The sequence below is a fragment of the Lutra lutra genome, chromosome 8 (assembly GCF_902655055.1).
Source record: "Lutra lutra chromosome 8, mLutLut1.2, whole genome shotgun sequence".
Classification (NCBI taxonomy): Eukaryota; Metazoa; Chordata; class Mammalia; order Carnivora; family Mustelidae; genus Lutra; species Lutra lutra.
In genome coordinates, this window is record NC_062285.1 from 51,200,640 (window position 1) to 51,225,825 (window position 25,186).

The 25,186-nt window shown below is 40.7% G+C and overlaps 1 protein-coding gene and 1 long non-coding RNA gene across 6 annotated transcripts in view; one reads left to right on the forward strand and one right to left on the reverse strand.

Annotated features, from left to right (window-relative positions):
* The window catches only part of RBMS2 (RNA binding motif single stranded interacting protein 2), a 94,307-nt gene that overhangs the window by 53,013 nt on the left and 16,108 nt on the right, over positions 1-25,186 (reverse strand). The window contains exons 3-6 of one of the 5 annotated variants that reach the window (XM_047742015.1): positions 22,207-22,379; positions 22,043-22,107; positions 21,061-21,147; positions 19,313-19,372 (exon numbers count right to left, since the gene is read on the reverse strand). In XM_047742015.1, coding sequence (XP_047597971.1) covers positions 19,313-19,372; positions 21,061-21,126 — 126 coding nt within the window. In that variant the 5' untranslated portion in view covers positions 21,127-21,147; positions 22,043-22,107; positions 22,207-22,379. Of the gene's footprint in view, positions 1-19,312; positions 19,373-21,060; positions 21,247-22,042; positions 22,108-22,206; positions 22,380-25,186 lie in introns of those variants that run through there. The other 4 variants (XM_047742017.1, XM_047742018.1, XM_047742014.1 and 1 more) reach the window with 4 other exon arrangements.
* On the forward strand, positions 19,951-22,964 carry LOC125107193 (uncharacterized). The gene is made up of 3 exons (XR_007129477.1): positions 19,951-20,510; positions 20,862-20,905; positions 22,584-22,964. It is a non-coding gene; the product is annotated as an uncharacterized LOC125107193 (long non-coding RNA).

Below are 25,186 nucleotides of genomic sequence, written 5' to 3' on the forward strand. Positions count from 1 at the left end.
AAATCTTTAAAAAATATATATATTTAAAAAAAAAAGCAAAAATAAATTCAAAATGGATTAAAGATCTAAGTGCGAGACATGAAACCATAAAACTCTTTTTTTTTTTTTAAAGATTTTTTTTATTTATTTGACAGAGAGAGAGATCACAAGTAGGCAGTGAGGCAGTCAGAGAGAGAGAGGAGGAAGCAGGCTCCCCACTGAGCAGAGAGCCCGATGTGGGCCTCGATCCCAGGACCCTGGGACCATGACCTGAGCCGAAGGCAGAGGCTTTAACCCACTGAGCCACCCAGGCGCCCGAAACCATAAAACTCTTAGAAGAAAACACGGACAGTAATTTCTTTGATATCAGCCTTAGCATCATTAAAATATATATATATATATATATACACACACACATATATATGTGTGTGTGTGTGTATGTATGTATATATCTTCTGCAGCAAGGAAAACAAAAGCAAAAATAAACAGTTGGGACTACACTAAAATAAAAAGCTTTTACACATAGAAGGAAACCATCAACAAATGAAAAGGCAATCTACTGAATGAAAGAAATATTTGCAAACTATATAGCTGATAAGGAGTTGACATACAAAATGTATAAGGAACTCATACAAATCAAGAGCAAAAAAAAAATCCAATTTAAAAAATGGGCAGAAAACTTGAATAGACACTTTTCCAAAGAATACATATAAATGGCCAACAGCTACATGTGCTCAATGTTACTAATCCTTAGGGAAACATAAAATCAAAACCACTACAAGATATCATCTCATACCTGCTGGAATGACTATCATAAAATCAAGAGATAAAAAATGCTAGCAAGGGACGCCCGGGTGGCTCAGTTGGTTAAGCAGCTGCCTTCGGCTCAGGTCATGATCCCAGCGTCCTGGGATCGAGTCCCACATCGGGCTCCTTGTTCTGTGGGGAGCCTGCTTCTCCCTCTGCCTCTGCCTGCCACTCTGTCTGCCTGTGCTCGCTCTCTCTCTCTCTCTCTGACAAATAAAAAAATAAAATCTTAAAAAAAAAAAAATGTTAGCAAGAGGGAGCCTGGGTGGCTCAGTTGGTTGGGCGACTGCCTTAGGCTCGGGTCATGATCCCAGAGTCCCTGGATCGAGTCCCGAGTCCGGCTCCCAGTTCCACGGGGAGTCTGCTTCTCCTTCTGACGTTCTCCCCTCTCATGCTCTCTCTCACTTTCTCTCTCTCTCTCTCAAATAAATAAATGAAATATTTTTTAAAAAATGCTAGCAAGGATGTGGAGAAAAAGGAACTCTGGTGCACCACTGGTAGGAATGTAAATTGGTACAGCCATTATGAAAAACAGTAAGGAGATTCCCTAGAAAATTAAAAATAGGGATGCCTGGGTGGCTCAGTCAGTTAAATGTCTGCCTCTGGCTCAAGTCATGATCCCAGAGTCCTGGGATGGAGTCCTGTATCAGGCTTCTTGCTCAGCAGGGACCTTGCTTTCCCCTCTCCCTGCCTGTGCTCTCTCTCTGATAAATAAATAAATAAAATCTTTAAAAAAATAAAAATTAGAAAAAAGAAAGAAAATTAAAAATAGAAATGCATGGGGTATGTGGGTGGCTCGGTGCATTGAGCCTCTGACTCTTAGTTTCAGCTTAGTTCATGAACTCAGGGTTGTGAGATCAAGCACCCCATCGGACTCCACACTCAGTGTGAAGTCTGCTTGAGAGTCTTTCCCTTTCCTTCTCCCTCTGCCCCTCCTCCTGTTCATGTGTGAGTGTGCTCTCTCTCTCTCACACACACACAAATAAATAAAATCCTAAAAAAAAAAAAAAAAGAAAAAGAAATCCATTAGATCTAGCAATCCCACTTCCGGGTATATATCCAAAGGTGATCACTCACTTTCTCAAAGAGATAGCTGGAGTCCCATGTTCACTGAAACATTATTCACAATAGTCAACATGTGGAAACAATCTAAGCATCCACTGATGGAGGAATAAAGAAAATGTTGTATATATACACAAAGGAATATTATTCAGCCATAAAAATGTAACTTGAGGGGCACCTGGGTGGCTCAGTGGGTTAAGCCTCTGACTTCGGCTCAGGTCATGATCTCAGGGTCCTGGGAACGAGCCCCGCATCGGGCTCTCTGCTCAGCGGTGAGCCTGCTTCCCTCTCTCTCTGCCTGCCTTTCTGCCTACTTGTGATCTCTCTCTCTCTCTCTGTCAAATGAATAAAAATTAAAAAAAAAAAAAGTAACTTGATTTGTGACAACACCGATGGAATTAAATGGCATTATGTTAAGTGAAATAAGTCAAACAGAAAGACAAATACTATATGATCTCAGTTTATGTGGAATCTAAAAAACATCAAAGAGAGGAGCAGAGAGGAGAAGGGTGGTTGCCAATGGTTGAGGGGTGGGCAAATAGGGAGATATTGTCAAAGGGTACAAATTTCAGCTATAAGATGAGTAAGTTCTAGGGATCTAATGTACAGCATGGTGATTATAGTTTAACACTACTGTACTGTATATTTCAAAGCTGCTAGGACAGTAGTGTTTTCATGTGCTCACAGCAATAATAACAACAAAAAGGTAATTAGGTGAGGTGAAGGATATATTAACCACCTTAGTGTGGCAAACCTTTTGCAATACAGATCTGTAGCAAATCGGCATATTTTATACATTAAACTTACAGAATGTTATATGTCAATTATATCTCAGTAAAACTGGGGCGGGGGAGAACCTGATTACTATGATGACCTATTTTAGTAGGACAAAAGAGGCAAAAACCAGACTGGAGGGGGATGAAGCATGAATAGGAGATTCTGAATTGAATATATGTAATTATCTCTATAGCCTCTCGAATCCCACTAAAATTATGATAAAGGTTTAAAAAAGACATAGGTGCCTGGCATCTGAAAAGCATGCGACTCTTTATCTCAGAGTTGTGAGTTCAAGGCCCATGCTGGGTGTAAAGATTACTAAAAAATAAATGAAAACTTTAATTTAAATAAATAAATAAATTTCAAAAGACGTAGATTTCAGAGGATATAGAAAACAGGTAACAGATCTCAACAACATTTTAGAACCTGGACACCAGATGGGTAAGTGATATATAACTTAGAAGAGCAAAGAAAACTAAAACCTAATAGGCAGCAAACTAGGAGAAAGGTAATTCTGTAAAATTCCAGAGACACTCAAAAATTAGAGGCACCGGGGCACCTAGGTGGCTCAGTTGGTTGAGCAGCTGCTTTCAGCTTGGGTCATGATCCTGGAGTCCTGGAATCGAGTCCCACATCGGGCTCCCTGCTCGGCAGGGAGTCTGCTCTTCCTCTGACCTCTCCACTCTCACACTCTCTCTCTCTCAAATAAATAAATAAAATTAAAAAAAAAAAATTAGAGGCACCAAGCACCTAAAAAGACAAGCGTTAGCCACACAGTCAGGCTACCACTACCCCACTTCTACCTCCCCTCCAGAGGAAAACCAGTTTATTCTTTGGGGAGGTTGAACCAGAGGGACTCTGGTTTCCTAGCCACCAAGCAGAGCTGGGTGGGAATAAATACTAAAGTGAAATCATGAGGATTAAGCAATATTCTCAGCCATTTCTCCAACCCCACCCCTCTTAGGAGATTGGAGTATTTCTCTCTAGGAAAACTGACTACCACAATAGAAAAACTCCATAAACGATGATATTCAGGCCCCTTCCTATGCAACAACTTTTATCACCTAAAGTGAAGTCCACAATTTGGTAAGCTTTTCCCATGACAACAGCATTTCCATCTGGTCTTTTAATGTCTTTCACTTAAACAGACAAAATCTTTAGACATTTAAAGACAACCTCTGAAGTCAAAGACAAAAACAAAAAAGAAACTCAAAAGAAATAGAACAAAAGAGGAAAACTTAATGAATAGTCTCAAGAGATTTAAACAAAAATATTTTATCTATGAAGCAAAAATAAAAGTCAACAAAAAAAGAAACATACTCAGGGCACCTGGGTGGCTCAGTGGGTTAAAGCCTCTGCCTTCGGCTCAGGTCATGATTCCAGGGTCCTGGGATCGAGCCCCGAATCAGGCTCTCTGCTTGGCAGGGAGCCTACTTCCTCCTCTCTCTCTCTGCCTGCCTCTCTGCCTACTTGTGATCTCTGTCAAATAAATAAATAAATAATCTTAAAAAAAAAAAAAAAAAAGGAACATACAGAGATTTAAAAAAAAAAAAAAAAGCTCTTAGAAATTAACGATATGGGAGCGCCTGGGTGGCTCAAAGGGCAGCTCAGCTCATGATCTCAGGGTCCCAGGATCCAGCCCCGCATTGGGCTCTCTGTTCAGGGAGAACCTGCTTCCCCCCTCTCTCTCTGCCTGCCTCTCTGCCTACTTGAGATCTCTGTCAAATAAATAAATAAAAATTCTTAAAAAAAAGAAAAAGAAATTAACAATATGATAGCAGACATCAAAAAAATCTATAGAAGGGCTAGAAAATAAACAGAAGATAGAGGAAATATCACAGAAAATAAAACTTTTAAGAAAAGGGAAAATATTGGGACGCCTGGGTGGCTCAGTTGGTTAAGCAGCTGCCTTCGGCTCAGGTCATGATCCCAGCGTCCTGGGATCGAGTCCCACATCGGGCTCCCTGCTTGGCAGCGAGCCTGCTTCTCCCTCTGCCTCTGCCTGCCACTCTGTCTGCCTGTGCTCACTCTCGCTTCTCTCTCTATGACAAATAAATAAATAAAATCTTTAAAAAAAAAAAAAGGGGGGAAAATATTAAAGAAAATAGAAGAAAAATACTGATGTGGAAAGTCCTATAAAAAAACAGGGCTTCGGGGCGCCTGGGTGGCTCAGTGGATTGGGCCGCTGCCTTCGGCTCGGGTCATGATCTCAGGGTCCTGGGATCAAGTCCCGCATCGGGCTCTCTGCTCGGCAGGGTGCCTGCTTCCCTCTCTCTCTCTCTCTCTCTGCCTGCCTCTCCGTCTACTTGTGATCTCTCTCTGTCAAATAAATAAATAAAATCTTAAAAAAAAAAAAAAAAAAAAAAAAAACAAAACAGGGCTTCAGGGGCACCTGGCTGGCTCAGTTGATAGAACATGGGACTCTTGATCTTGGGGTCGTGAGAGTAAGCCCCATATTATGTGTTGAGATTAGTTAAAAAAATTTTTTAAATGTTATTCCATATAAAAACAAAACAAAAACAGGACTTCAAAAAGAACACATAGAGAAAAATAAAGGGAATAAATTACAACAAAAACACTACAACCAAAGGATATGTATTTCCAGGTTGAAATTGGTATACAACTCTAAATAAATAAGACCCACAAAAGGTTCATTATCGTGAAATTTTTTTAACACTGGGATAAAGATCCTAAAACTCTTGTAAGAGAGAGGAAAAGGCAGGCTTCTAACAACATTAACAAAAAATCAAATCTTTATCTTCTACAGCAGAAAGGCAACATACATCTAAAATTGAAAAACCACGGGATGCCTGTGTAGCTCAGTCCATTAAGCATCTGCCTTTGGCTCAGGTCATGATCCTAGGGTCCTGGGACTGAGTCCCACATTAAGCTCCTTTCTCAGCAGGGAGCCTGCTTCTCCCTCTGCCACTCCCCGCTCCCCGCTTTTGAGTTCTTTCTCTCTGACAAATAAATAAATAAAATCTTAAAAAAGGAAGGAAGGAAGGAAAGAAAGAAAAAAAAGAAACTATTGAATCTATGGTCAAATGATTTCAACAAGAGTGTCAAGACCATTCAATGTGAAATGGACGGTCTTGTCAATAAATGACATCGGAAAAATAGAATATCCACCTGCAAAAAAAATGAAGGTGGACCATTACTTAATACTATATATAAAGTTAACTCAAAACAGATCAAATACCTAAACACAAGAGTTAAAATTATAAAACTCTTAGAAGAAAACGTAGGAGGGGCACCTGGATGGCTCAGCTGGTTAAGCATCTGCCTTCAGCTCAGGTCATGATCTCAGAGTCCTGGGACCCAGACCCCTGTCTGGCTCCCTGCTCAGTGGGGAGCCTGTTGCTCCCTCTGACCCTCCCCCTGCTCATGCTCTCTCTTTCTCTCTCTCAAGTAAATCTTTAAAAAAGAAGGAGGAGGCAGAGAAGAAGGAAACATAGGAGAAAAGCCTCATGAGATTGGATTAGGCAATCTCTTGCCCAAAGCACAAAAAACCAAACAGAACTAAAGAACAAAAGAAAAAACAGATCAGTTGGACTATATCAAAATTAAAAACTTCTGTGCTTCAAAGGACACAATCAGCAGACTCAAAAGGCAGCTTACAGAATAAGAGAAAATACTTGCAAATTACATTATCTAATAAGCAGTTAATAATCAAACTACAACACATCAACAAAAAAATAAACAATCCCATTAAAAAAACAGGCAAAAGATTCAGGCATTTATCCAAAGAAGATATACAAACAACCAACGAGCACATGACAAGATGTTCAATATCAATATCACTAACCATTAAAGAAATGCAAATCAAAACTATTACAAGCAGCATCTGGCTGGCTTGTCACTAAAGCACGTGACCCTTGACATCCAGGCTCTTGATATCCAGGTCCTGAGTTCAAGCCCACAATGATTACAGGGCTCACAAAATAACAACAGCAACAACACATTAAGGTACCATCTTACACCCGTTAGGATGGCTACTATCAAAAAAACAGGAAGTAGGTATTGGCAAAAAAAGTAGAACTCAGAACCCTTGTGTACTGTTGGTGGGAATGAAAACAGTAAAACTGCTATGGAAAACAACATGGTGATTCCTCACAAAATTAAAAATAGGATAACCATATGATCCAGCAACTCCACTTCTGGTAATATACCCAAGAAAATTGAAACCAGAGTCTTGAAAAGATCTTTGTACACCCATGTTCACATACATTATCCATAATGGCCAAAAGATGGAAGCAACCAAGTGTCCCTCACTTGGGTTGAATGGGTAAATGGTTGAACCACAACACATTCTTTTATATATTTGATGAAATATTATTCAATCTTAAAAAGCAAAGAAATTCCGACATATGTTTCAACATGGATGAACCTTGAGGATATTATGTTAAGTGAAGTAAGCCAATCACAAAAAGATAAATACTGTGTGTTTCCAACTTGTACAAGAGTCTTTTTTTTTTTTAAGATTTTATTTATTTATTTGACAGACAGAAATCACAAGTAGGCAGAGAGGCAGACAGATAGAGAGGTGGAAGCAGGCTCCCTGCAGAGCAGAGAGCCCGATGTGGGGCTCGATCCCAGGACACTGGGATCATGACCTGAGCTGAAGGCAGAGGCTTTAACCCACTGAGCCACCCAGGTGCCCCCAACTTGTACAAGAGTCTTAAGAGAATTCATAGAGACATAAAGTAGAACAATGGTTGCCAAGGTCTGGAAAGAGGAAAAAATGGGAAATTGTTGTTTGGTTTTTTTTTTAAAGGTTTTATTTATTCATTTGACAGAGAGAGACAAAGCAAGAGAGGGAACACAAGCAGGGGGAGTGGGAGAGAGAGAAGCAGGCTTCCCGCCAAGCAGGGAGCCTGATGCAGGGCTCGATCCCAGGACCCTGGGATCATGACCTGAGCAGAAGGCAAACGCTTACGACTGAGCCACCCAGGCACCCCAAGAATGGGAAACTGTTTAATGGGTACGGACTTTCAGTTCTGCAAGATGAAAAGAATTCTAAAGACTGGTTGCACAACAGTGTAATAAATTACTATTACATACTGTACAATTAAAAAATAGGTAAGAGGGACACCTGCGTGGCTCAGTTGGCTAAGTGGCTGCCTTGGGCTCAGGTCATGATCCCCGGGTCCTGGGATCCTTTCTCCACAGGGAGCCTGCTTCTCTCTCTGCCTCTGTCTGCCACTCTGCCTGTTTGTGCTCTCTCCCTTTGACAAATAAATAAATCTTTAAAAAAATATAGGTAAGATGGTAAATTTTATGTTATGTATATTTTACCACAGTCAAAAATAAAAAATACAGAGTGCCTGGGTGGCTCAGTCATTAAACGTCCGCCTTTTGCTCAGGTCCTGATTGGGAAGAAGTCCCGAATAGGGCTTCCTGCTCAGCAGGGAGCCTGCTTCTCCTATCCCACTTCCCCCTGCTTGTGCTCCCTCTCTCACTGTTTCTCTGTCAAATAAAGTCTTAAGAAAAAATAAAAATACAAAATACAAAAATAAGAAAAGGAAGGAGAGGTAAGGAAATAAAGACTCTATAGGAACTGCTCTTTCAATAAATTTTGGTTTTGTTTTTATTTTTTTTTAATCTCCACACCAAACATGGGGCTTAAACTCACAATCCTGAGATCAAGGGTCACATGCTCTACCTATGGAGCCAACCAGGCACTCCAGGAAGTTTGATTATGGGCAGTACTGGCAGGAGACATGGGATCAAAGCAGGATATGGTTGCTTTTATTTGTTTGTTTAAGATGGGAAAATTATAAACTTGTTTATATGCAGATAGGAATGGGGGCACGTGGCTGCCTCAGTCACTGGAGCATGCAACTCTTAATCTTGGGGTTGTAAATGTGAGTCCCACATTGGATGCCGACATTACTTTAAAATCTTAAAAAAAAAAAGTTTTTGAACAAACTGAGGGTTGATGGAGGGGAGATGGGTGGGGGATAGCCTAAATGAGTAATGGGTATTAAGGGAGGTACTTGTAATGAGCACTGGGTGTTATATACAAGCAATGAATCACTAAATTCTACTCCTAAATAAAAACTTAGGGGGAGAAAAAGTTTTTTATATGCAGAGAGGAATAGAGAAAATGGAATCCTATTTTCACAGGTAGTTTGTTATAACTGCTAACCTTAATGATCATTTACCGTGTACCATGTATTAAGTACTAACGGTCTAACACAATACGTATGAGTATTACACATTAGACATGAGGCTCTCTGAGAAAAAGAGAAGTCAAGTATAAGTCAAACTTTTTGGCTGAGCACCTGAGAAAATGAAGTTACCATTTATGGAGATAGAGAAGATACTGAAGACAGTTTGGTGGGAAGATAGAAAACAGGCAGGAGCTCTGTTTTAGCCATGTTAAATCTGAAATGTCCAACAAACATCTAAATGGAGATGTCAAGGGTGACAATAGATATACGAATTTGGAATGCCAAAAGGCAGGCTAGGTCAGAAATACAATTTTAGAGTTTCCGTGATATGGGTGATATTTAAAGCTATGAGACTGCACAAAGTTATGAAGGGAGAAGTAAAGAGAGACAAGAAACTCAAGGGGTACCTAGGTGGCTCAGCAGATTAAGCATCCGACTCTTGATTTCAGCTCAGATCATGATCTCAGGGGTATATGATCGAGCCCTGTGTCAGGACCATGGTGTCTGCTTAAAAGTCTCTCCCTTTGCTCTTCCCTGCCACTCCTCCTATGCGCACACATGCACCCGCATGCATGCTCTCTCAAAAAAATTAAATTTTACATCTATCTATCTATATATATATTTAAAGATTTTTTATTTATTTGACACAGAGAGAGCAAGAGAGGGAACACAAGCAGGGGGAGAGGAAGAAGGAGAAGCAGACTTCCCATTGAGCAGGAGCCCGACATGGGGCTCAATCTCAGTACCCCGGGATCACGACCCAAGCCGAAGACAGACACTTAATGACTGAGCCACCCAGGCACCTCTAAATTAAATTTTTTTAAGAGTTTATTTATTCATTTGACAGAGATCACAAGTAGGCAGAGAGGCAGGCAGAGAGGGGGGAAGGAAGCAGCCTCCCCACCGAGCAGAGAGTCCAATGCGGGGCTCCATCCCAGGACCCCGAGACCACGACCCGAGCCGAAGGCACAGGCCCTAACCCACTGAGCCACACAGGCGCCCCTCTAAATTAAATTTTAAAAAGAAGAAAAGAAAAGAAATTCAAGGACTGAACCCTGGGGAACTGCAAGATTTAAAGAGGAGAAGAATAAAGAGGAACAAGCAGGGGCGCCTGGGTGGCTCAGTGGGTTAAGCCGCTGCCTTCGGCTCAGGTCATGATCTCAGGGTCCTGGGATCGAGTCCCGCATCGGGCTCTCTGCTCGGCAGGGAGCCTGCTTCCCTCTCTCTCTCTGCCTGCCTCTCTGTCTACTTGTGATCTCTCTCTGTCAAATCAATAAATAAAATCTTTAAAAAAAAAAAAAAGAGGAACAAGCAAAGGAGTTTTTTGTTTGTCTTAAAGATTTTATTTATTTATTTGACAGAGATCAAAAGTAGGCAGAGAGGAAGGCAGAGAGAGAGGGAGAGAAGCACGCTCCCTGCTGAGCAGAGACGCTGATGCAGGGCTCGATCCCAGGACCCTGGGATTATGACCTGAGCTGAAGGCAGAGGCTTTAACCCACTGAGCCACCTAGGTGCCCCAAAGCAAAGGAGTTTTAAGAAGAGAGGCCATGGGTAGTAGAGGGACAGGACAATGCGGTGTTCTATAAAACAAAGAAAGTGTTTCGAGGAATAGCATGATCAATTGTATCAAGTGTTTTGACAACAGATTAAATAAGATGAGTGGGAGTAAAAGCTTAATTAGATTAGGTTTAAGAGAAATGAACAAGTAGAGAGGATGTGAATACACAGTAAATTTTATACAATGTGGAGAGGAAGAAATCTGGTACACTTGGTGGAAAGCAATTTAGCATTACCTCTTTAAGGTGAATATTCACATACCTTATGACCCAGCAATCCAACTAAGTACAAACACAAGAGAAATTCTTACACCAATGTACTACAAATATGAGAATGTTCAGTGCAGCAATGTTAGTAATAGAAAATACAAACCTGGAAACAATCCAAAAATCACTGGCAGGAGAATGGATAAATTATGGTATATTCACAAAATGAAATACAATATAGCATTGAAAAATGAATAAATCATAGCTGTATAGAACATGGATCATGAAAATGTAACATAGAATGGGGGGCGGAGGGCCAGAAGATTATGTATTACAATAAGGCAGTATGGTAGTGGTTGAGAACATAGACTAGGAGCCGGACTCTCTGAGTTCAACTCTTAACTAGGCCATTCACAGTAATGTGATTATTAAACTCTCTATACTTCATTTTTTCTAATCTGTATAAATAGGGATCATCTATAAACAGGGATGATGATGATGAAATTGTTATAAGGATTAAATCAGATAATATGTATATATTGTACAACATATATAAAGCACTTAGGACAATGTAAACAAGCAGATTAACATGATTTTTAACTGTGTCTTTAAAAAGCACCAGAATGATAGGGGCGCCTGGGTGGCTCAGTGGGTTAAGCCGCTGCCTTCGGCTCAGGTCATGATCCCAGGTCCTGGGTTCGAGCCCCACATCGGGCTTTCTGCTCAGCAGGGAGCCTGCTTCCTCCTCTCTCTCTGCCTGCCTCTCTGCCTACTTGTGATTTCTCTCTGTCAAATAAATAAATAAAATCTTTTAAAAAAATAAATAAATAAATAAAAAATAAAAAGCACCAGAATGATAAATATAAAATTTAGGAGAGTGGTTACCTCTAGAGGGGAGGTAGGGAAAGGAACAGGGAGAAACTCCTAAGTATATGCAATTTATAGGAAATTATTTTAGTTCTTGAGTTGAAAGGTGGACTTACAGGTATTCCTCTTATTATTATACTTTATAATTGCACGTAATCTTTTGCATTATCAAGTAATATATTAAAGATAATAAAAGAGGGGCGCCTGGGTGGCTCAGTTGGTTAAGTGTCTGCCTTCGGCTCAAGTCATGATCCAAGGGTACTGGGATCTTGCCTTTAACTTCTCCCTCTCCCTTTTCCAGCCGCCCCCCCATGCTTGTGTGCTCTCTCTCTGTCAAATAAATAGAATCTTTTAAATAAATAAGTAATGGGGGTCCTGGGTGGCTTATTGGGTTGAACCTCTGCCTTCCGCTTGGGTCATGATCCCAGCCAGGGTCTTGGGATCGAGCCCAATATCTGGCTCTCTGCCCTGCAGGGAGACTGCTCCCCCCTTTCTCTCTGCCTGCTGCTCTGCCTACTTGTGATCTCTGTCAAATAAATAAAATCTTTAAAAATAAGGAAATATATAAGGAAATAAATAATAATAAAAGAAAAATGCAAGGAAATAAATGAGAGAAAGTATATACAACTCTTGAATAAACAACTCTTTCAAGATATTTTACTGTAAAGGGAAGAAGAGAAATGGGACAGCAGCTGGGGGAAGAAATGGCGTCAAGAAAAAAGAAAAAGGCTTTTTTTGATAAAAGAAATAACAGTTGGGGCACCTGGCTGGCTCAAGTCAGTAGAACATGCGACTCTTAATCTTGGGGTCCTGTTCAAGCCCCATGTTAGGCGTAGGGCTTACTTTAAAAATAGAAAGAAAAGAAAAGAGTTCATTTACACATGCTGATGCAGGATTATAAATATTATCAAGTATTACTGGTTTTCAAAATAACCAATAAAGTATACCTGTACTTTAAGATGAAGAACTCAAGGTCAGAGAGCCTAAGAAACTCGCAACTAGCCACACAGCTAATAATTGACAAAAGTCACAATTAAATTCAGGTCTAACTCCTTATTTCACGTTTTGTATAGAATATGCAATGCTGCCTTCCTTCATTTAACCTTAATTTAATGCCTAACATCAGCTTAATTACATTTATTAGAATACATACTTTTCAGTATCTACTAGGTACGGTTAAGAAGCTGTTATCAGGTGTTTTGGAGGATAACAAACTGAATGCCATTGTCTTACCTTTACAGAGTTCATATTCCAATGAAAATAAGACAATCACCTGATTCCAAAACAACGCAAAATTATATAAACAGCCATATATGAAATACAAAATATTATAGAGGCTCAGGAAAAGTCTTCTTGAGGGCTGGGAGGTAGAGGAATTAGAAGCTTGATAGAGGTAACATTTCAGCTGAACTTGAGGGTTAGACAGGATCTCCCAAGAGGGTTTTAACTGTGAGCTACTGAACAGCCACAATCGTGCTTTAGCCCCCCCCCCCCCCCCCCCCCCCCCCCCCCCGAGCTGTTTAATGAATGTGGGTACAGGGAACAAACAGAAAGGCCATTCCAAAAGGAAGGGATGGCAACAACCACAAAGGATCAGAGAGGCTGAATACTTGAGGCACAACAAAAACAAAAGGATCAGAGAGAAGGACAAGAATAGGAACATATATATTTGGAAAATAAGTATCAAGTAACTCACCATGATTCTTTTTACATTTTGGCTCCCATTTTCATTAAGAAAATTCTCTCAATATCACCCCATCCTCTTTCTGCCTTTCTCTCACTTCTCTGTTCCCCATCTTTTTAAAATAACAACTTTATTGATATATAATTTACATACCATATAATTAGCCCACTTAAAGTATAAATTCAGTGGCATTTAGATCACAGTTTCACAGCCATTATCACAATTAATTTTAGAACATTTCCATTACCCCAAAAAGAAACCCAGTACCCATTACAAGTCACTCCCCATTTTCCCCCAACCATCCCCTTCTACCCCAGACCTAGGCAACCACTAATTTGCTATCTCCATGGATTTGCCTATTCCAGACATTTCTTTTTTTTGTTTTTTTTGTTTTTTTTTTTAAGATTATTTATTTATTTGACAGAGATGACAAGTAGTAGGCAGAGAGGCAGGCGGTGGGGGGGGCGGGCGGGGAGAGTAGGCTCCCTGCTGAGCAGAGAGCCTGATATGGGGCTCAATCCCAGGACCCTAAAATCATGACCTGAGCCGAAGGCAGAGGCTTAACCCACTGAGCCATCCAGGCGCCCCTATCCCGGACATTTCATATAAATGGAAGCATAAAATATGTGGGCTTCGTGAGGGGCATCTTTGACCTAGCATAATGTTTTTCAAGGTTCATCCATTTTGTAGAATGTATCAGTATTCTATTCCATCTTATTGATGAATAAAATTCCAAAACTTCCATTATATGGGTACATACATTTTATTTATCCATTCATCAGTTGGTGGGTATCTGGGATGTTTCCACTTATTTGCTATTATTCCACCATAATGTTGCTATAAACACAGGTGCACAGGTTTTTGTGTGGGCATGTTTTAATTCCTCTTGGGTATATACCTAGGACTGTTTTTAACATTTTTTTAATTTTAATTTTTTATTTATTTGAGAGAAAGAGAGCAAGAGGAGGAGGAGGAGCAGGGGGACAAGCAGACTCCTCACTGAGTCAGGAGCCCGAGGCAGGGCTGGATCCCAGAACCCCCCTCCCAGACCATGACCTGAGCTGAAGTCAGAAGCCGAACCCCTAGCCCACTGAGTCACCCAGGAGCCCTGACTGGTTTAACCTTTAAAGAACAGCCAAACTGTTTTGCAAAGCAGTCGCACCATTTTACATTCCCACAGTGTATGAAGAGTCCAATTACTCCATGTTATTACCTGTCTTTTTGATCACAGGCAACCTAGTGGCTGTGAAGTAGTATCTCACTGTGGTTTTTGATTTGCATTTCCTTGATGGCTAATGATGCTGAGCACCTTTTTCATGGCTATTTGTAGATCTTCTTTGAAGAAATACTTATTCATATCTTTTGCCCATTTCTTAATTGAGTGCTGCTCTCCATCTTACCGTTCTTAAAAGATCAGTCTTTACATACCATGTATACATCATTACCTTCTTACAATCATCAACCCACTACAACCTCACTTCTGCTCCCCACTCTGAAATTGCTTGTCAGAAGTGCCAACCACCTCTGCAGTGACAAAAATCAATGGGTACTGGGGTACCTGGGTGGCTCAGTCAGTTGAGCGTCTGACTCTTGATTTTAGCCCAGGTCATGATCTCAGGGTAATGGGATCAAGCCCCAAATGGGCCTTGTGTTCAGCAGGGAGTCTGCTGGGAGATTCTTTCCTTCTTCTCCCTCTGCCCCTTCCCCCCCCTCCCTCTCTCATAAATAAATCTTATAAAAAATAAAATTAAGGGCCCCTGGGTGGCTCAGGCTCAGTGGGTTAAGCCTCTGCCTTTGGCTCAGGTCATGATCTCAGGGTCCTGGGATTGAGTCCCAAGTCCGGCTCTCTGTTCAGCAGGGAGCCTGCTTCCCTCTCTGCCTGACTCTCTGCCTACTTGTGATCTCTCTCTCTGTCAAATAAATAAAATCTTAAAAAAAAAAATTAAGAAAATTAAAAAAAAAAAAAAAATCAATGGCTACTCTTCTGTCCTCATCTTCCAGAATAAAACTCTATGGTATGTACATCCACATTATAATTCCATCTGACCTCTTAATCTATACTTTATGTCATCCTGTTTCTTGTCTGTATCCTTCTGTCTTACAGCATATTTTCTTATGGAATTAGAAATGTAAACCAGTAATCCAAGGGTATATCCAGAGAATTGCAGGTAAAAACAACTGCATAAAGCAGAGTGAAGGTAATGGAATCAAGGAGGGGGGGGTAGGTGCGGAAGATAAGGAAAGGCTGGATAGGAGCACCTGGGTGGCTCAGTTGGTTAAGTCTGACTCTCAATCTCAACTCAGGTCTTGATCTCAGGGTGGTGAGGTCAAGACCTGCAACGGGCTCCACACTGGGCATGGAGCCTACTTAAAAAAAAAAAAATTGAAAATAAAAATTAAGGGGTACCTAGGTGGCTCAGTCAGTTATACACCTATCTGCCTTTGTCTCAGGTCACGATCCCAGAGTCCTGGGATTGGGCCCCGTATCACATCCAGCAACCAGCTCAGTGGGGAACTTGCTTCTCCCTCTCTCTCTGCCTGCCACTCATAGTGTTCTCTCTCTCACTCTCTCTCTCTCTCTCTGTGAAATAAATAAAATCTTTTAAAAAATAAAAATAAATATTTTTTAAATTAAAAAAAAGGATGGATAAATAGTGAGTATTAAGTTAGGATTTTGGCTTTGTTTAGCAGGTAATATATAGCCATTAAAGGTTTTTATACAAGAAATGCTCAGTACCAGACTTACTGCTGGGATGCTGGAAGACTGTCATGGCAGCAAATATAAAGTTACTGGGTGGAGGGGGGAGGAGGGGTTACTAGTTGGCTCAGTCAGTTAAGGGACCAACGGCTGCTTTGGGCTCACGTCGTGATCTCAGGATACGGAGATCCAGCCCCAGGACAGGCTCCCTGCAAAGCACAGCTAGGCTTGTCCCTCTCCCTCTGCTCCTGCTCTCGTGTGTTTGCTCCTCACTCACTCTCATAAATAAACAAAAAGTCTTTTATTTTTTTTTATTTTTTTTTTATTTTTTTTTTTAAAGATTTTATTTATTTGACAGAGAGAGATCACAAGTAGACGGAGAGGAAGGCAGAGAGAGAGAGAGAGAGAGAGGGAAGCAGGCTTCTTGCTGAGCAGAGAGCCCGATGTGGGACTCGATCCCAGGACCCTGAGATCACGACCTGAGCCGAAGGCAGCGGCTTAACCCACTGAGCCACCCAGGCGCCCAAACAAAAAGTCTTTTAAAAAATCCTTTAAAGTTATGTGGGGTCAGGGGCAAGGCTGGGAGAACCAGGAGGCAAGCAGATCATGTGGGATACCTATTATAGTAGTAAAGATAATCAGTAATGAGTGCATAAATTAGTCTGGTAGGGCTCAAAAGGTAAAGGAAGGATCAAAGGAAAGACGTTACCACTAAACTTTAACCAACTGAGTCAACTTTATTATGGACAACAAAATAGCTGCCCCCAGTCAAGAGATGTTAAACCTAAAAGTCCTTAGTCCTCAGCTTTAATAAAGTTTGATTTGATGGAAACTAGCTGAAAGTGTAGTAGACACAGAAAAATCATCCTTCCCTGTTATAAGCATAAAAGCTTATAACATTGCTTCCCACTTTCTTCTCTCCTAAGTAAATACTAAAAACTTTCAGGTAACTCCTGCTTCTCAGAGTTAAGATCTGACAGTGCCCACCAGTTAGTTCCACTCCCATCCATCACTGCTTCCAACCCCCTCCCCCTACTGCTCTTTAGTCTGTTAAGATCAAGAGGAAATAGAAATTTATGCAAAATAGGTTAGGCAAGGCAAATTATCCCAAGTTAAACACAATCTCTTTTCTTTTTTTTCCACAGGAAATAGTTGTTGATGCTCTGAGGAGTTAAATTATAATAACACATGCCAGGAAGATGATGTCAGGGAAGGCGTGGTTAGGCCCTTTACAAGTCTGAGATTCCTTCAGTTCCAAACATTTCCTCTTTCAATCTCACCTACACTCAAGTCTCTCTACCAAGGCAACTCTTTCAAACACTGAAGTGTTGAGACCCTAGAACTCTGATTCTTTTACTTTTCAATTTTTAAAAAATGAACCAAAGAGTAATTGAAGCCCATTTAAACAGATGTTTTTAAAACATGCACTACATTATGTTTCAGTCTTTGAAATCCACATTCCCCCTTTCTGTGACTATTTTAATTCCAAGAAAAGAATGGATATTCAACACTACATCTTGAGAAAGAATCTGCCTTTATTAGGAATTATATATTCGTTGGTTGTATTCCTGCATTTACCACAATGAAAAATAGTAAGAAAACTATGTCACGGACTCCTCAGGTAACAACTTCCCTGACAAGTGAAGTATACAAATATGCTTCCGAATAAAACAATCCTACTTTTTAAAGTCAAGTAAATAAAATTAACACTTTCAAAAAGTCACAACACTGGTATACAAATAGTTCTTCTGAGCTCCCTGGCAATTATTTCTACTCCACAAACTAGAAGTGATGACTACAATAAATTATGATGTAAAAATCCTCCTTCAAGAAAGCAGATCTCGGGGGCGCCTGGATGGCTCAGTGGGTTAAAGCCTCTGCCTTTGGCTCAGGTCGTGATCCCAGGGTCCTGGGATCAAGCCCCATGTCGGGCTCTCTGCTCTGCGGGGAGCCTGCTTCCTCCTCTCTCTCTGCCTGTCTCTCTGCCTACTTGTGATCTCTGTCAAATAAATAAATAAAATTTAAAAAAAAAGAAAGCAGATCTACAAATCTATTATACCTAGATTTTTCTATTACATAATGACAGTTAAAGCAGATATTGAGAATTTGTATTTTTTAAAAGTTTAAATTTTGATTGTTCTTTCAGTGTTTTAAACATTTTGGACAGGTCAAAGAACTTCATCGCATAGACTCGATCTACTTGAGAAACTGAGTTCTTAATATAAATGGCAAGCCAACATCAACATTAAAACTTAACCTTGTCGGGACGCCTGGGTGGCTCAGTTGGTTGGACGACTGCCTTCGGCTCAGGTCATGATCCTGGAGTCCCGGGATCGAGTCCCGCAACGGGCTCCCAGCTCCACGGGGAGTCTGCTTCTCTCTCTGACCTTCTCCTAGCTCATGCTCTCTCTCACTGTCTCTCTCTCAAATAAATAAATAAAATCTTAAAAAAAAAAAAACAAAAAAAACTTAACCTTGTCATAGAAAAGTCTGGTAGGATATATACACCAAATTGCTACCAGTTATTTTCCATGAGGGGTAGGATTTGAGAAAGGAACTTTAGGACAAGAAAGGAAGACTTAACTTTTTATTTTATATACCTCTTTATGCTTACTTTTTTTTAGTGAGCATGTCTTAAATTTATTACTAAAAACAAAAGTTACTTTAAATTTGGTTTATTTGGTTTATTTATTTGGTTGGGGCATCTGGGTGGCTCAGTGGGTTAAGTCTCTGCTGTCAGCTCAGGTCATGATCTCAGGGTCCTGGGATGGAGTCCCATATCTAGCTCTCTGCTCAGCAGGCAGCCTGCTTCCCCCTGTCTCTCTCTACCTGCCTCTCTGCCTACTTGTGATCTCTGTCTGTCAAATAAATAAATGAAATCTTTAAAAAAAAATGTAACCTTGGGGGTGCCTGGGTGGCACAGCTGGTTAGCAGCTGACTCTTAGTTTTGGCTCAGGTCTTGATCTCAGGATCCTGGGATCAAGCCCTGCAATGGGCTCCACACTCAGGGCAGAGTCTGCTTGATACTCTTTCTCCCTCTTGCTCTGTTCCTCTGCCCTCTGCAAACATGCACACCTGCACGTTTGCCTCTCTCTCAAGTATAAAATCTTTTAAAAGAGTGTGAAAAAGTAATCTTGAATGTAAAAATTTACAAATTGCATGAACAAATCCATCTAAACACTCTTCCTAAAAGAGAAACAAACACATTAAGTAAGTACTACATGTCAACACCAACACAGAGCAATGTCGTAATGTTTTAAATATACCCAATAGGGCGCCTGGGTGGCTCAGTGGGTTAAGCCGCTGCCTTCGGCTCAGGTCATGATCTCAGGGTCCTGGGATCGAGTCCCGCATCAGGCTCTCTGCTCAGCAGGGAGCCTGCTTCCCTCTCTCTCTCTCTCTGCCTGCCTCTCCGTCTACTTGTGATCTCTCTCTGTCAAATAAATAAATAAAATCTTTAAAAAAATAAATAAATAAATAAATATACCCAATATTCACCAACCTGTATGTACACACACGAGTCATATACACAGCCACAAAGTGATGCCATCATAACACTGACCTGTAAAAACCCACACGATTCTTGATTGCTTCTCAAACCTTACAAGTTATCAGAAGAGATATGAGATTTGAATCCTAGTCCATAATTATACCTCTTTGTCCCCTACGGTATCCCAGATTTAGAAGCTGGTTAAATGCTTCCTACACTACAAGATGGAAAGAGAGTAAAGACAGGTAAGAGAAGATTTTAGATAGCACTGAATACATGAAGCCCTTAAGAGGAAAAAAAAAAAACTAACTTCTAGAATTTATTTTTACTTTATTTTAATGGGTCTGGGTAACCTGAGAGACTTGGAGAAAAAAAAAATGGGGAAAGTTTCATATAGTACTATATAAATTTTGAAAAGAATAAAAACAAATGAAATATCCAGTCACCTAGTGACATTGGTTAAATGTCTGCCTTTGGCTTGGGTCATGATCTCAGGGTCCTAGAATGGAGCCCCACATCAAGCACCATAACAAGCACCAATCCCTCTCCCTCAGTGCCACGCCCCCACTCATGGGCTCCTTATCTAAAATAAATAAAATCTTAAAAATATATTCTTCTATCAAAATTATATATTCATATATGTATGTGTATTACTGATAACTAACAATCATATATGGACCCATATTTCTTAAGGATATAAACAGAATGAATACCGTTACAAATTGATACTAAGTGTTTTGGGTCTAAATATTTATCCACTGCCTTGATCAGACACTTGGTTTAAATTACCTATAACAATATCTTTAGATATATGAGAAAGCACCAGGAATCCTTCCCAAACCCTCCAATGCTCCATCAGATGGGTAAAAGATCCCTACACATCCATTGCATCTTTTTTCTTCAAAGAACAGCTACATAACAGGAGAGAGGGTAAAGGGTCTTTGTCCTATACCATGAAGTTCTTCCTAATCACCACTGTGTGCCCTGAAATGCCAAGAAACTGCCAAGGATATTCTCTGTTGAATGTGGGCATGACTGTCCACCTCTTGTTAGACTGCCCATGCTTCCAAGCATACCACAATTCTCTGGCATCTGCAGGTTAATCACAAAGACTCTGAGGATCCCTGCTGGGCCTGGCCATCACCAGAGGTCCAAGTACCAGCTCAGCAGCAGAACCCAAAGAATCAGAGACTGCTGCCTTAATTCAAAGGTATGTTCTCTCTTAGGACTCCTTCCCTCGGGGCTGGGTGGGACAGGGTCTCTACCTAGTCTAGAAGAGTATACCCAGTTCTTGATGAAGCTGTCGTGATTTCACAGACTATATATTTCAGGTACCTGATAACGCTGGTGAAGTGGGTAGAAAGGAAGGGGTGGGGGGCGTAGAAACAGTTCATCAAAAAGATAAAAATAACCTTGGAGGGAGTGGGCAGGAGACCAGGGTTTGAGATGACATATTATCCCAGTGGAGACTGGCTACATCAGCAGGAAGTCAAACTAACTTCATTTCACAAAGATACAAACTTACAAGCTTGATTTGTTTTTAATTCCCCTGCCTTCTCAGGCCTCACAGGCAGGGACTATAAACTGCTGGAACTTCAAAACCAGGTGAGAAAAGATGCCGAAAGAAGTGGTGGAAAGGGAGAGGCACTGAGTTGGAGAGAGGAATTCCGATCCCCTCTAACTAGGAATGTTAAAGCCAAGGGCACTCCCGGATCCCCAGGAAAGGAAGTCGCTGGATTCCAAAAAGCACTTTTCCCTACCTTCTTGTTGCTCTTGTTATAGCCAAAAGTCGAAATCCCAGGCCTGGAAGTCACTGATAGCAGCATTTTCTCTTTAATATAAGGGAGCTGAGAGAGAGAAGAGGGAGAGGGAAAGGGAGGGGGAAGAGATGGGGAAAGAGAAAATGAGAGGGAAAAGGGAGGGGGAGGAGAAAGGGGGAGAAAAGGAGCAAGAGGGAGAGGGATGGGGGGGGCGGGTAGAGAATGAGCTAGGGCTGCTTGTTTACGTCACTGAGAGAAGTTAACCAAGAGTCTGAATGAGGCACTTCCACTGGGTCCTAATGCCCCAGATGTTATTTTATTTTTCACAGTCTTGGTAGTTAAAGCAAAAAGAAAAGTTCTTAGGTCTACCTGTTTCAACTCCATCCCTTTTCCAATAAGAACAGGTTCTGATTCCCCCCCCCCCCCCCAAAGACACTGAGGATTTTTTTTTTTTTTTTTTTTTGCCTTAGAGCTATAAGATTTAGAAGCTTGATTTTTAAAGGGACCACTGTGACACACTGCCTCAGAGAACACGTGAGGACAACTATACTGAGAACAAATATGTGAGATGAGCTCAGGACTTTTCCCACACTTTATACTTAGAGTGATCTTCATGCAGGAAGAAAGAACAAACAGAAGAGCGGGCCAAAGAGCAGAGACAAGAGTATGGGAAGTAACTAGTTTCAGATCCTTGGATAGTTCTATTCCTCATTCCTCTTGGGTCATGCTGTTGGGCTCAGCCTCTTTCAGATTCCTTTCAGATTCCCCCAAGCATGATTTCATACTTGAGAAGGAATTATCAAACTGGACTATGTCATGAAATTTGGTGTCTGGTGGTTTCTTTTCTTTCCCCCCAGCTTTACCAGATAAAACTGCCTACGTAGCAGTTTCTTCAACAACTGTAAACTATCTTGTTTGACTCTTTATCCCACCATTTTCTGTCATCAAGGTGCGTGAAGCTCCAATAATTAAGATTACTCACCAAACGTGGAATTTATGCCCAAACTGAAGTTCGGAGTTGGAATGTTTGCTTCAAGTGTCTCTGAGCTGTAGGAAAAAATTACTTTTAAAAGCATATGCTTCACAGAGAAGAAAATACAAAGTTCTTAGGGAAGAAGAATCTAACAGAGTTGAGACAACACTCACCTCAAACAGTTTCAAAGTGATGGCTTGTAGAAGTAGCCTTAATAAGAAACTTATAGGAAACCAAAAATTCAAGAATGATACCCAGTAATTCCTACCAATCCAAATGGAACAGGGATGTAAAATCAAAGCCTTCAAATCCCTTCTTCAGGTCACCTTGTGCCATCATAGATGTTCTGTCAAAACACAAATTAACCTTATCTGCAGGGCTGTTGCCCCAACAAACCTTAAGCCCAAAACCTCCCTTAAATGAAGCGCCCTTCTCCCTTCTAGTTTTCAAGCCACCTTTTTGCTAGGATAATGCGACAGACAGGACTAACAATCAGCAGAGTAAATACTCACATATTCACATACCACACTCTAACTTTCATTTCCAACAGGACAGGAAGTGCCTGCTCAGCTCAAGGGACACAGGAAGGGTGGAAACAGCCTCAATGTGGGAACTACAACGGAGACTGGAAGAACAGTGGCCAAATGCAATAAATAAATTACTAAAGGCATCTCTCAGTGCTACTGTATTTTTTTAAAGTCCCTTTTCTGCCCTCAGAGATTCTCATTCATTATATGCCAAAATATCCTTGCCAGTTAGGCCCTTGGTTGATTTCTTCTCCCTTAGCTTAACAATGTGGTACAAAAATCTTGATCTCTAACACCTGATTTAAAATGGAATTTATAAAGCCAGTCAACCTATTTTAATTTTTTAAAAAATTCTAACATTCTCAATGTGTTTTGTTCTCCTCCTTTATTCCTTAATGCTCAACGATATTGTAGAATTTAAAATAGGGTCCCCTGGGTGACACAGTCGGTTAAGCACCTGACTCTTGATTTTGGCTCAGGTCATGATATCAGGGTCATGGCCCAACACCCCCACCCCCAACTTGGGCTCTGAGTATGGAGTCTGCTTGAGATTCTCTCTCCCTCTTCCTCTGCCTCTGCCACTGATGCTCTCTAACTCTCAAATAAAATAAATAAATCTTTAAAAAAATAAAATCTAAAATAGTTAAAACCATGAGTCTTAGAGAGACACAGCCCATGAGTTCAAATGCTGACACCATCGTTATTACGATGTGACTTTACATCAAGGTACTTAACATCCCTAAATTACTCATTTGCAAAATGGAGATAATACCTACTTCATTAGTCTTTGGAATCAAATCTAAGTTCTAGCTCGGTTCTGTCACAAACTAGTGACACAGAAAATCACCTCACATGTCTGAATCTTTTCTCACCTATAAAACAGGATAAATAAAGAGTATCTCTTTCCTAAAACTGTAGTGAAATGAGACAATACATATAAAGCCCTGAGAAAAGGGCGCCTGGGTGGCTCAGTGGGTTAAAGCCTCTGCCTTCGGCTCGGGTCATGATCCCAGGGTCCTGGGATCGAGCCCCACATCGGGCTCTCTGATCGCGGCAAGCCTGCTTCTCCCCCTACCCCGCCTGCCTGCCTCTCTGCCTACTTGTGATCTCTGTCAAATAAATACATAAAATCTTAAAAAAAAAAAAAAAAAGGAGCCCTGAGGAAAGTCTTCGACACTTGGTAGACAATCAATAGATATTAGCTCCATTATGACTAATTACTCTACTATCTCCCAGTGTGTATACTTTGTGGGTACTGTATAATCCAGATTGGATGATGTGAAGTGAATATTTCCAAAAACTAGTACCTTAATTACATTCAAAAGATACTAGGACTAGGCAGGCTAAACTCTGTAACGGGAAATACTGGATAAGAAGTTCCAGGAATAAGGGCACCTGGGTGGCTCAGTGGGTTAAAGCCTCTGCCTTTGGCTCAGGTCATGATCTCAGGGTCCTGGGATTGAGCCCTGCATCTGGCTCTCTGCTCAGCAGGGAGCCTGCTTCCCCCCCTCTCTGCCTGCCTCTCTGCCTACATGTGATTTCTCTTTCTGTCAAATAAATAAATAAAATCTTAAAAAAAAACCCACAAACAAAAAAGAAGTTTCAGGAATCATCCATCCAATTTTTTTTCTTTCTCTATATTGTATAAGCTAACAATCTGATCATTCAGAAATTCCTAACTTTGATCTGGAAATTGGTAGAACATCTCTTATCCCTACAAAAAAATGAAACAAAATAATACAACATCAAACCTTACTAGATATGACACCCAGCTCCCATTTCTCTAGAGTCCTACTACTCTAAGAAATAGAAATAGATTCAGAAAAATGAAAAAGGAAAAAAAAAAAGGATTTTCAACCATTCTAAGATTTAATACCATTTTTCTTCTCTAAAAGTAGACAGTATCAGGAAAATGGAAGATGGTGGCAGAGTAAGAAGACCCAAGCCTCACTCATCCCACAAATGCAACTAGATAATTATCAAATCATCCAAAGTACCCCAGAAATTGTCCTGAAGACTGGCAGAATAAGTTTCACAACTAAGGGTAGAAAAGAGGCCACATCGAAGAAGCCCCCCCAAAAAAGGGGGGATAAAAAAATGGCACTCACATATATTTAGTATTCATAAAAATTTTCAAAAATAGGGCGCCTGGGTGGCTCAGTGGGTTAAGCCGCTGCCTTCGGCTCAGGTCATGATCTCAGAGTCCTGGGATGGAGTCCCGCATCGGGTTCTCTGCTCAGCGGGGAGCCTGCTTCCTCCTGTCTCTCTGCCTGCCTCTCTGCCTGCTTGTGATCTCTCTCTGTCAAATAAATAAATAAAATCTTTAAAAAAAAAAAAAAGTTTAAAAAAAAATTTTCAAAAATAGAAACTAAATCCAAATGAATTTCATGTTCATATGATCTGGGAAAATATTGGTATTACAATAAATTTGAGGATATTGATTTAATTGACGTTTTCAAGGGACGGCTGGATGGCTCAGTGGGATAAGCATCTGCCTTTGGCTCAGGTCATGATCCCTGGGTCCTGGAATCAAGTCCCACACCAGGTTCCTTGCTCAGCAGGGAGTCTGCTTCTCCCTCTGCTTGTGCTCTCTCTTTCTCTGGCAAATACATAAATAAAATCTTTT